This window comes from Amphiura filiformis, chromosome 17 (assembly GCF_039555335.1).
Source record: "Amphiura filiformis chromosome 17, Afil_fr2py, whole genome shotgun sequence".
In the NCBI taxonomy this organism is placed as follows: Eukaryota; Metazoa; Echinodermata; class Ophiuroidea; order Amphilepidida; family Amphiuridae; genus Amphiura; species Amphiura filiformis.
Genome location: NC_092644.1, coordinates 2,212,054 through 2,224,451, shown reverse-complemented (window position 1 = coordinate 2,224,451; position 12,398 = coordinate 2,212,054). Strand labels below are relative to the sequence as shown.

The 12,398-nt window shown below is 38.0% G+C and overlaps 1 protein-coding gene across 1 annotated transcript in view; it reads left to right on the top strand.

Moving 5' to 3' along the window:
- LOC140138313 (uncharacterized) overlaps positions 1–12,398 on the top strand; it is a 92,042-nt gene that overhangs the window by 20,565 nt on the left and 59,079 nt on the right. The window contains 7 exon segments of the mRNA XM_072160223.1: positions 764–973; positions 1,711–1,873; positions 2,483–2,572; positions 4,052–4,249; positions 5,413–5,685; positions 6,925–8,139; positions 9,546–9,869. Coding sequence (XP_072016324.1) covers positions 764–973; positions 1,711–1,873; positions 2,483–2,572; positions 4,052–4,249; positions 5,413–5,685; positions 6,925–8,139; positions 9,546–9,869 — 2,473 coding nt within the window.

The window sequence follows — 12,398 nt, the reverse complement described above, 5'->3', positions numbered from 1 at the left end:
ACGCGAGTATAGTCCCACCTTCGAGTAAAGTCCCACCCCAAATTTTCAAAAATTTCAAATTCAAAAAAAAAAAAAAAAAAGTGGAGTTGGAGTGTCCCAGGACCTAGACCTAAATGCTAGGATCATTCATGGTTGACCTAAAAAAAAAAAAAAAAAAAAAATTCAAGGTGTTTTGTATTTTAAAATATGAAAATTGATAATTTGTTTTCATGTCATACTCTATTAATGATTTCAAAATGCATTGAATTTGAATGCATTTTGATATCATTAATAGAGTATGACATGAAAACAAAGTATCAATTTTCATATTAAAAATACAAAATATCTTGAAATTTTTGAAATTCCGAGTGTAGTCCCACCCCCAATTTTGAAAAATGTTCACCCAAAAACGGGGTGGGACTATACTCGCGTCAGTACGGTATCTCCACAGCCTGGTTGTGTACAGATTTATGTGGGTATGTAAAACTCCATGGTTGGAAAGTCACACAAACTCCACCTGGGGAGGGGGCTCATACAGGAGGGGGGGGGTGTTTATTAACATGCAAGTGCAGTAATTATATCAATGATTATACAGTTATAAACTTGTATTATGTGTATGTTTACCCATTAAAAATTATCTGAATGTCTTTTTACTTTGTAGAATAATACAAGCAAATAAAAATGTTTGGAATTAAATCTCATACTGGAACTTACTTTTTGCAAACTCACTTTTAATAAATAAATAAATAAAAATGTTTATTAATATTCATCCATTCCCACCCAGCTGAATGTGATCTTAGCAATGCCAGAAGGAGTGTTAGTAGTATACTACTCTGTGATATTTTTCAATGGTTCTCAACTGACATTGGGTTACGAAGAAATCCAATGTTTCAACGGTTCCGAGATTGCAATGGATAACACGAATGACACGGAGCTGGTGACAAGCCTGGATCATAGAGATGATGACATAGGTGAGTCTTTGATGACATACAGTGTAAAAGTGTAGTAGTATACTACTCTGTGATATTTTTCAATGGTTCTCAACTGACATTGGGTTACAAGGAAATCCAATGTTTCAACGGTTCCGAGATTGCAATGGATAACACGAATGACACGGAGCTGGTGACAAGCCTGGATCGTAGAGATGATGACATAGGTGAGTCTTTGATGACATACAGTGTAAAAGTGCAATAGTATACTACTCTGTGATATTTTTCAATGGTTCTCAACTGACATTGGGTTAAGGAAATCCAATGTTTCAACGGTTCCGAGATTGCAATGGATAACACGAATGACACGGAGCTGGTGACAAGCCTGGATCGTAGAGATGATGACATAGGTGAGTCTTTGATGACATACAGTGTAAAAGTGTAGTAGTATACTACTCTGTGATATTTTTCAATGGTTCTCAACTGACATTGGGTTACAAGGAAATCCAATGTTTCAACGGTTCCGAGATTGCAATGGATAACACAAATGACACAGAGCTGGTGACAAGCCTGGTTCGTAGAGATGATGACATAGGTGAGTCTTTGATGATATACAGTGTAAAAGTGTAGTAGTATACTACTCTGTGATATTTTTCAATGGTTCTCAACTGACATTGGGTTACAAGGAAATCCAATGTTTCAACGGTTCCGAGATTGCAATGGATAACACAAATGACACGGAGCTGGTGACAAGCCTGGATCGTAGAGATTATGACATAGGTGAGTCTTTGATGACATACAGTGTAAAAGTGCAATAGTATACTACTCTGTGATATTTTTCAATGGTTCTCAACTGACATTGGGTTACAAGGAAATCCAATGTTTCAACGGTTCCGAGATTGCAATGGATAACACAAATGACACAGAGCTGGTGACAAGCCTGGATCATAGAGATGATGACATAGGTGAGTCTTTGATGACATAGAGTGTAAAAGTACAGTAGTATACTACTCTGTGATATTTTTCAATGGTTCTCAACTGACATTGGGTTACAAGGAAATCCAATGTTTCAACGGTTCCGAGATTGCAATGGATAACACGAATGACACGGAGCTGGTGACAAGCCTGGATCGTAGAGATGATGACATAGGTGAGTCTTTGATGACATACAGTGTAAAAGTGCTCAGGGACTGCCTTTTGAGGAGAGCAAGAGCAATTTCTCTCTACTGCTCTCCTTAAATCTGATATAGGAGAGTGATTTTTAGCTCTCCTTAGTTGACCATTCTCTCCTTACATTTTATAGTAAACAGCTCTCCTCCTTGAAGGCTCAAGAAGAGCTATTTAATGCTCTCCTGCAAATTCCAAAAGACAGACACTGAGTGATAGTAGTGTACTACTCTATCTGTGATCTTGTTCAATGGATCTCGACAGCTGACAGTGGATAATAAAACGGTGATCAGTTTGGATTGTAGACTTTTTTATATCATACCATATGTATATAAATAAGATCAGGATGGCACTTCATGTAAAATGTTATTGATACTAATTATTGAACTTGATTGATTTTTTTATAGGTCTGTGGGAAGTATTGCCAGAGAGAACTTTATTGCGTCTAAACTTCGGGGACATCCGTAACACTGCGGATAACAATATAACCATTGATGGTAAGCAACATTAGGCTATTTTAGTTGAAATCCACATGGAAGACAATGGCCTCATCCCAATACCATAGTTCAATAACCTCAATTAAACAATCATAGTGCAAAATTTGACCTCAAATTGCAGAGTATGAGTTTTTGTACCCAAATTTTCAAAGGTCATTCTATGAATGTACAAACGTATTGGGGTTAAAGAACTGTGTCGTGATAGATTCGCATGTTGTGGATCCTAGTGTCTGAGCCTTGATTTGAGTCCTCAATAAAGTTGTTATCGTTAATAAAAACACAATGTAAAAACCATGAACTACCCTCTCTGAGCTGTTCTAGATGCCAGTGAATTAAGCTGGCAGCGGTCACTAAATATTTCACAATCAGAGGGGAGGGGCAGTCTCAGGACCTGTGATGATTAGAGGGTTTGTGCCTCCCTGACTGGACTCATTTCATATATATGATGACGGCTCTGCTGTCATATTTTGCGACCAGAGGGAAGATGCAGTCTCAGGACCTGTGGTGATGAGAGGGTTTGTGCCTCCCTGACTGGACTCATATTATGATGAGGGCTCGGGCGGTCACTAAATATTTTGCGACCAGAGGGAAGATGCAGTCTCAGGACCTGTGGTGATGAGAGGGTTTGTGCCTCCCTGACTGGACTCATTACATATATATGATGAGGGCTCGGCGGTCACTAAATACTTTGCGATCAGAGGGAAGATGCAGTCTCAGGACCTGTGGTGATCAGAGGCTTTGTATGGTTTGTGCCCAAGTCACTTATTTCACATCACGAGGGCCAGTGGCATAGCGTGGGTCATCTGATTGGGGGGGGCACCGACCATGATTGGGGGGCACTGGGTTTGATGGGGGGTGGGGCACAAGCCATTTTTTGGCAATTTTTATATGGGATTTTCTAGATTTTGCAATAGATTAGGGAAAACATGCCCCCCGTGCCCCTATGACACTACGCCATTGACGAGGGCTCTTATTAAGAGCTGCCATTCAGGTAGCCCCATTTGAAATTCACACTTTACTTACAGTGGCCTGTTGAAGTCTAAAATTCAAGTGTGTCCCCCAAATCATGCAAATTGTGTTAATGCCACAATTTGAACCCAAGATGTGGAAAGTGGGGGGATCATGAAATACCCTTTTAAGTTGCAAATTCACCCCTCCCCGCTTTGAAAATTGATACATCATCGTTACCCAGTGACTTAGTATTAAAATGCACTTATTGTATTTGTGTATAGCCATATCAAAACGATGCACTTGTTGGCTGCTACATGTGCCTCATTTCACATAATAGTTAGGAATAAATACCAGACTCATCTCAAGTGGAGGTTATTTCAAATCATCGCCAAGTGACATAGTTAAGTCACCTCCACTTGAAATGTGTCTGGTATTTATTCCTAGTTATTATGTGAAATGTGACACATGTAGCAGCCGACAAGTGCATCCTTTTGATATGGATGTACACATTTTTGTGCAATTTTTCAGATAATCTGATCCTTGAATTCAACGTGGTTCTACGAGACAACCCAAAGTTAGTTGTACGTGATCAGAAATTCACTTTGACTACAACCGTCAAGTACACTAATGGAGAAGACTTGGTACAGTCACAAGATATCTATGTGCTAGAACCAGACATAACCATGTGGATGTATATTTCAAATGCTACCGTTGTCGGTGATCCTGGTAAGAATGCAGAAATAATAAATGGCAGTTAACCCCATGAGAAATACCTGCCGATTGGCCAAAAAGATGTTGTCACTATCAATTGGACCAATCAGCAACATTGTTAAAATAATTTCACCACACAAAAAAATTGGGGTGAATTATTTGCAAAGCTCCATTCTGATTGGTGATTTAAGTAAAGGTATCATGTAATTGAATTGACCAATCAGAGGCAATGTTAGATCGGCAGGTAGTGCTCAGGGGGTTAAGCCAAAAAAATAAAGGTTTGTCTCAAAGCTCACAAGTGGTTTGAAAACAAATGCGAAATGCGATTTTTCTTTTTATTCCCGACTTCATTTTTTATGGTATTTTGAGAAAAAAATCGGATTTTCGTCAAATTTTTCCGGAAAAATTTAAAAAAAAAAGCAATTTCTTAAATAAAAAATAATTCTGCATTAATTTTCTTCTTTTTTTCAAATCACACAATTTTACAAATTATGCATGTGCAAGCTTGGAGACAAACGCTTTTTTTGACCTTATCATCCGCAGGGAGAGTATGAATTTCAAATAAAATCAGCGCATTTTTAGGCAACTATTTTAAACTCGCCCTCACTCTGAAAGATTCAGCTTGATTCTTTCTCGTAAGGTGCATTCAAGTGGAGATGTGTTCATTCCATTTGAAATTCATACTCTACCTGTGGAAGATATTTCCAGCATCTTCCACAGGGGCATAGGCGTAGATCCCGGGGGATGGGGGGATTTATCCCCCCCCAATATTTTGCCAGGGGGGATGGTCCATACAATCATCCCCCCAATATGTTGATGCCTGACAATGGTTTTCTGACCAAATTGACCTCATATTTGCCCATTTTAGCCCCAAAAGTGCACATTTTTGCGCACTTTGCGCGCATTTATTCTACTTTTACACAATATTTCATCAGTTTAGCGCAATTGTACCATAAACTTATTCTGTCGCCAAAAGGTGTGGATTGACTATACTTCAAGAATGTTTCCCACCTCCATCCCCCCCCAATGTCAAAAAGAAATCTACGCCACTGCACAGGGGTGGTATGGATTTTAATGGAATAGTATGTTGCTAGCAGTTAAACTCAAGGCAACTCAATCACAAATTGCAGATATGACCTTCTTACTGCAACCATTCATTTTGTTCATCTCATCTGTAGGTGATGTGTTTCAATACTACCTACACTTAGAGCATACAGATGCCTCGCAAACACCTGCGCACCATGTCCTGATCCGTCTATATCTACCTTACATGGAAGTATATCAAGATTTCCTTGCTGCCAATGCATCAAGGGTACCAACAACAAAAATCTTTAGCTATCAGGGACTGGTAGAAGCCGATTCAATTTTAGAACTGTATCTCTATAAATTGCAAATGGATGAAATCATTGAAGGCACATTCCTCATAAAGATCTCAACTAAGTTGACAATGGGTAAGTTTTAAGTTATATTTTTTTTTAAATAATCAAATCAACCAAGGACAGGTTGCTGAATTGGGAGTTCATGAAAAACGAATTTGAGATGGATGAAATGGAGGTTTTAATATTACTGTCCCCGGGGACTAAAGCTGTCAATACTAAACGTTTAAACACCTGGGGAGCCGTTTTTAAAAACGTTTAGAAAAATCGCTAAACGCAGGGATGTAAGAGTTCCGGATATCGCCGGAAATCCGGATTTTACGTAATTTTGCAAAAATTTCCAGCCACGCACATTTTCTTTGTGCCGGAAAAATCCGGTTGGAATCCAGAAAAAATAGATAAAAAAATTAAATGTAGAAAAATAAGAAAGTAAAACGACTGGAATAAAAGTCTATAAAGACGATCTGATAGTCTCTTTATGTATTTTGATCACTACAGTTATAACAGATTGTAGTCAAAACGAGGAATGTGATTACGGGAGGTGCGAGTGAAAGTCCACCATTACGCATTTTGAGAGTTTGTGTGTGAATCAGCCTCTTCTGCCCCGCCCCTCGAGGGCCAAAATACAATAGGCCACTTACATTCCTGTAAATGTTTAAGCGTAAAAAAAAAATTATTTTCAAAAAATATTTTTGGCCAAAAAATCAGATTATAGGCCATATAATTACGTGTTAGTCAAGGTTGGAAACCGTAGAAATACTGCTACTAAAAAATTGCCAATTTTTTTTACAAAGTTGGATAAAGTTGTATATGTTGTTGGGACACAATGAATTAGTATGCATTGCTAACTGTTCAATAGAAGCAAAAATATTTAAAATGTACAACCTTATCAACTTTGTACAGCTTTGTAAAAAAAATTGGCAATTTTTTTAGTAGGAGTATTTCTCTGGTTGGACCTTGAATAACAAGTAATTTTGAGCCTATAACTTTTTTTTTTGCCAAAAATATTTAGAGGTCAATTGATGTCATTGTTTATAGACACCATTATCACACCAAAGATTAAGTCTGTCATTTGTCACAAGGACTTGGGCACAATGACCCTTGTACAATGGCATGTGTGATGTCAATAATGTCAAAGGTCATTTAGAGAGATTTTGAGATCATACATTCATTCTTCATAAACTTGCATTTTCTGGTTTTGTAATTCAGCAGGTACATGTTTTGATAATCCGTTTGTTTAGTTTTAAATGACATAAAAGAAGCCAAAAAAATGGCATTACAATAAAATTTGCATTTATTTATTTATTTATAAAGGTGTTGCTCTTCTTGCCGAATACGATTACCAGATGTACAGCTTTTACCAATGGGGTCGGATATACCAGTATTCCAACCACAGTGAAAACGTCATCAATATCCGCAATGCATCCCTGGAGTTTGTTGGTACGTCCCTTCCTCAAACACCCGAAGACCAAGTAGCCATTCACGAACAAGCAACATACAGGATTAATGTTCCTTTACCTCCTATACCCACTAACTTGACTATCACGTTTGATATACCGAGATATGAAGTTGTCATGAAGACTTGGGAGGTCAGACAGTTACAGAAGCAGATTCCAAAACCACCGCCGCTAGAGCATGTGTATTATGACGAAGGATGTATAGTAAATGAAACTGTGATCAATGATGCCTGTGTGTGCTATGATTCCCTCTCAGGAAATGAGACATTCCATATCGAGTATCCTCATTGGTTACTTCAGTGCCTTGAAGTCCCCAAATTAAACTGCAGCTTTATCGATGAATCAATGGAGGCGCTTGAAGGTAATTGTACGCTAAATATGACTGCCGGCTTGAATTCAACAAACAGCACAAGCTTCAACGGCACAAATTTTGCCGGTAATAATACTCTGAACCACACAGCATGTCAAAATCCTATTCCAGATGTATCCCGTGTAGAGATATGCCTGTACAGATCGTCTCAGTACCAGATATGCTTGGCATCCATGATAGAAATGTGTCAAACCAACATCAATCTTACCAAAATCTGGCATTACGCACCTGAATATGTCCTGTGCAATGAAACTAGTACCGACACTGGAAATGCCACCGGCAATGTTACCGTCAACGGTACTTTGCATACCAACATTACAGAGAGTCCACCAACAGATATAACATCTACGATTGATGGAGAATCTTATCTACTTAATTGCACTAATGTAACCAGTGGTCTCAATAACACCTGTTCGAACAATGCCACAAATTCAACCGATACGCCTAAGTGTGTACCTCCGGAAGATCTGTGTTGGCATTTTGCGCAAGAATTTTGTAATAACATTTCATTACGAATCTGCCCCATCGGTATTGATGATCTTCTGACGGGCCTTGTCAATGGAACAGTTCTCATGAGAGAAAAGAATATTACTGTAGCAGTCAATGTCACATCGGATTCATGGAGTGCATTGGATATTATGAATAGTACAGAGAGTAATGTGATGTGTGCCTGCCAGTATCTTCCAAGGCCTGTCCAAATAGGTAAGATTGTTTTGTTACCTCCGTGGGAATGCCATCTGTGACATTTTCCACCCCTTGTGACATTTTCCACCCCATGTGACATTTTCTACCCCATGTGACATTTTCCACCTCATGTGACATTTTCCACCTCATGTGACATGTGGCATTTTCCACCCCATGTGACATTTTCCACCTCATGTGACATTTTCCACCTCATGTGACATGTGACATTTTCCACTCCATGTGACATTTCCCACCAATAGATATGCACCCATATATGTACAGTTTTTGTTAATATGCATTGCATGCGTATATCATCGTTTGTCAGGAAAAACCTCATGTGTGATTGTGGCTCTTGAACATGTTCAAAACAAAACTGCCAAAATGTTACATAGGAGGTTTTGCTTTAAACATGTTCAGGAGCCAATGACTCATAGGAGGTTTTTCATGACCAACAAAGATATGTACACGTTTTTGTAGACAACCATTGATTAAAGCTTGAATTCAATAATGTTCTGCAAGTATGTGGCATATACAGTGTGCGGGCACTAGCAGCGGCGTAGCTGGGATTTTTTCCAGGGGGGGCAAGCCTGTATGGGGTGGGGGCGGGGCCCAAATAGACAATTTTGCCAGGTTTATTGATAATAATCGTATGGTATTGCATATCGTATGGATTCCAGTATCTCTCTTCCCCTCCTCTCCCTCTCTCCCCCTCTCTCTTCTCTCCTCTCTCTCCCTCCTTTTTCCTCTTTTTTCCTTGCACTAGGGGGCGGGGGCCCAAATAGGCAATTTTTGCCCCCGGCAGCTACGCCACTGGGCACTAGTCTCACTGGTCCTAAAGTTTGTTAGTCCAAAAAACAATACTAGTCTGATGCATAAAAAAGGTTTGCTAGTCTGAAAGTTAGGGTTGAGGTACTAGCAAACTTTTTGGACTAGCACACTTTTGGACCAGTGAACCTTGGGACTAGCACATGCAGTCTGCACATACCATCATGATAACCAAAACACTTGCTTAGGCATGCTGCCAATGGAATAACTTTTACCTTGCCTTTGAATTTGATTTTATCATATTGTCAAAACACTGTTCAAGACCATATGAAATGTTGGTCTAAAGTAGATTTTTTTTTCTTACTGCATTGGGCTATTCCATTTAAAATCCACACTACCCCTGTGGAAGTTTTTGGAAATCTCTTCCACAGAGGAAGTGTGAATTTCAAATAAAATTAATACATTAGCAGCTCCATTTGAAACTTACTCTTCCTCAGGGGAATATTCAGGTTGAATCTTTCTCAGAGGGTGTATGGAATTCACGGAGCTGCCTAATGTGTTCATTCCATTTGAAATTCTTACTCCCCCTGTGGTAGATATTTCCAAAATCTTCCACAGGGGTAGGTGTGGATTTTATTGTCAATTTCTTGTACCTACAGAGCCACCCAAGAATGAGACGGAAGACCCATATGCTTATTGTGCTATCAAAAGTAATGACACCATCACCACAACACCAATACCAACACCAGCTCTATCACTACCATTAAATGGCACCGCAGCCAATGGAACAAATACTACAACCACTAGTTCACCACCAACCACTCGCTCAAATAGTCTAACTACACCAACCATGGATCTGTGTGCAGAAGAAGAGGTGGTGTTGTTTGGAATGACATCGGTTACGTCTACCACTATCCGTTCTACCAGGCCTGGCGTAGTTTGTTGGTTTCATGGTGGAAATAGGCATGACCCATTTAATCCTGGTACGGGTGATTCAGAGCATGTAATTAATCCCAGAAAGGTGTACCTAACAGGGTCAGAATTTTGGCGAGAATCCGAAAAGCGATTCTGGCATAGAAACAGATTTGCGCGAATCAAAGTTGATTCTCACAAACTTTTGGTAGTTTACACAGATTCAAATGATTCCCGCAAATTTATTCTGCAAAAAACCAAATTCTGACCCTGCTGAAGGTAATATGTGAAAAGCACTGAGGGCTGGAAGAAATGTCTATATTAGCATAATAAAGAGCAAGCACTAAAATCTCATTGTAAAACATTTGGAGTGTAAACTGCCTCATTTGTATAACAAGGTGTAACTTTAATAAGAGTCAATGCCCTTTTGATCAATTTAGTTGATACATGGTTGCTCATGTTGAAACCAGCACAAGTGCAGTAACTAAGCACTTGGTTAGTGTCGCATAAAAGTGGACCAAATTGACATGATAGAAACACTATGGTCTAACACTAGGTCTAACTTTAATAAGAGTCAATGCCCTTTTGATCAATTTAGTTGATGCTTGGTTTCTCATGATGTACCTAGCACAAGTGCAGTAATGATTCACTTGGTTAGTGTCGCATAAAAGTGGACCAAATTGACATGGTAGAAACACTATGGTCTAACACTAGGTCTAACTTTAATAAGAGTCAATGCCCTTTTGATCAATTTAGTTGATGCTTGGTTTCTCATGATGTACCTAGCACAAGTGCAGTAATGATTCACTTGGTTAGTGTCGCATAAAAGTGGACCAAATTGACATGGTAGAAACACTATGGTCTAACACTAGGTCCAACTTTAATAAGAGTCAATGCCCTTTTGATCAATTTAGTTGATGCTTGGTTTCTCATGATGAAATCAGCACAAGTGCAGTAATAATTCACTTGGTTAGTGTCGCATAAAAGTGGACCAAATTGACATTGTGACTTCTCTAGTCCGAAGGTTCTCTAGTCCGAATATTGAATAAGGGTTAGAATATTGAATAAGGGTTAGGGTTAGTGTTTAGGGTTAGGGTAGTGTTAGGGTAAGGGTTGGGGTTAGGGTTAGCGAGCCTAATTATATATTCGGACTAGAGAACCTTATTTATTATTCGGACCAGCGAACCTTCGGACTAGAGAACCTTTTTCAAAATTCGGACTAGCAAATGGTAAATTACGTGTTCAGACTAGCGAACCTTCGGACTAGCGAACCTTCGGATTAGGGAACCTTCGGACTAGAGAGTTGTCCAAACAATTATTATAACCTTTGTTGTACTGCAACTTGTAAATAACATTCATACAAATCTCATCCTGAGACTATAATCTACAGTAGAAATACTGCAAAAATTGACATTTTTTATGGAACATTCATTTGCATACTTTTCAAAGTTGTCAATAGATCAGAGTCAGCAAAGTGTGAAAAATTGCACACGTAAAAATTACTACTTATACAGTTAACATTGTTAAATACAGCCTGTCTCAAAAAAAATTGTGCAAGTGAAAAGCGCCCTCTGTGGCAATTAGAAAATACCATTGTGACATAATGCTTACATCATCGTCAAGAGCATAGTCTTAGCTCTCGAATGCCGTTTACCCAGCAAACACAAAAACATTTTAAAAGCGTTTTAAATAAGTTATATTTTGGCTTTTGGTTTAGTTAAAACGCGTTTTAATAACATTAAAATGTCGGGTTATATAAAAGTCATCACGTTTTAAAACGTTTTGTATAAAAACACACTACAACAATATTTTTAAATGTTTTCAAAAAATGTTATTGTAAACTATTTTTGCAAAACATTTTTGCCAAATATTGTGTCAACATTTAAAAAACATTATGTTAAAATATTTGAACCCAGCAAACACAGAAAAGTTCTTAAAATGTTTATTTAAAAACCTTTTAATAACATTTAAATGTCGGGTTATATAAAGATCATGAAAAGCGTTTTTAAAACGTTATTGAAAATATTTTGGGCAAACATTTTTTCGCAAAATATTTTTTCAACTCCAAAAATACATTCTGTTTAGAATGTTTTGTATCAAGTTTTCAAGAATGTTTTTGGAATGTTATTAAAACGTTTTATACCCTTTATTTAACCCGACATTTAAACGTTTTCTGTAAAACATTTTTGTTTGCTGAGCAGTGGATTATCAAAAATGTTTTTTAAGGTTATGAAAACGTTTTATACTCTTAATATATCCTTTATATAACCCGACAGTTAAGCGTTTTCTGACAACCTTTTATAACCTTTTGCGAATGATGTCGAAAACGTTTTGTGTTTGCTGGGTAGTCAGTTCAATTTGCTTGTTTTAATCTCGAGATATGCTTACTTAACAGGGAAAGGGTAAAATCAAATTTGTGCCACTTTTACTAGGGAAGAAGGCTGTACATCAATGATAGCATCAAGTTTATCAAGAGTTCCTTCGTGAAATCAAAAGAATGCATCAATTACACAACAATACAAAATTGTTTTTAATGTTTTATAATGATAAAGGTATAATGATTCTCTTTTTCCACTTACGACAAATTAAACAATAAATAA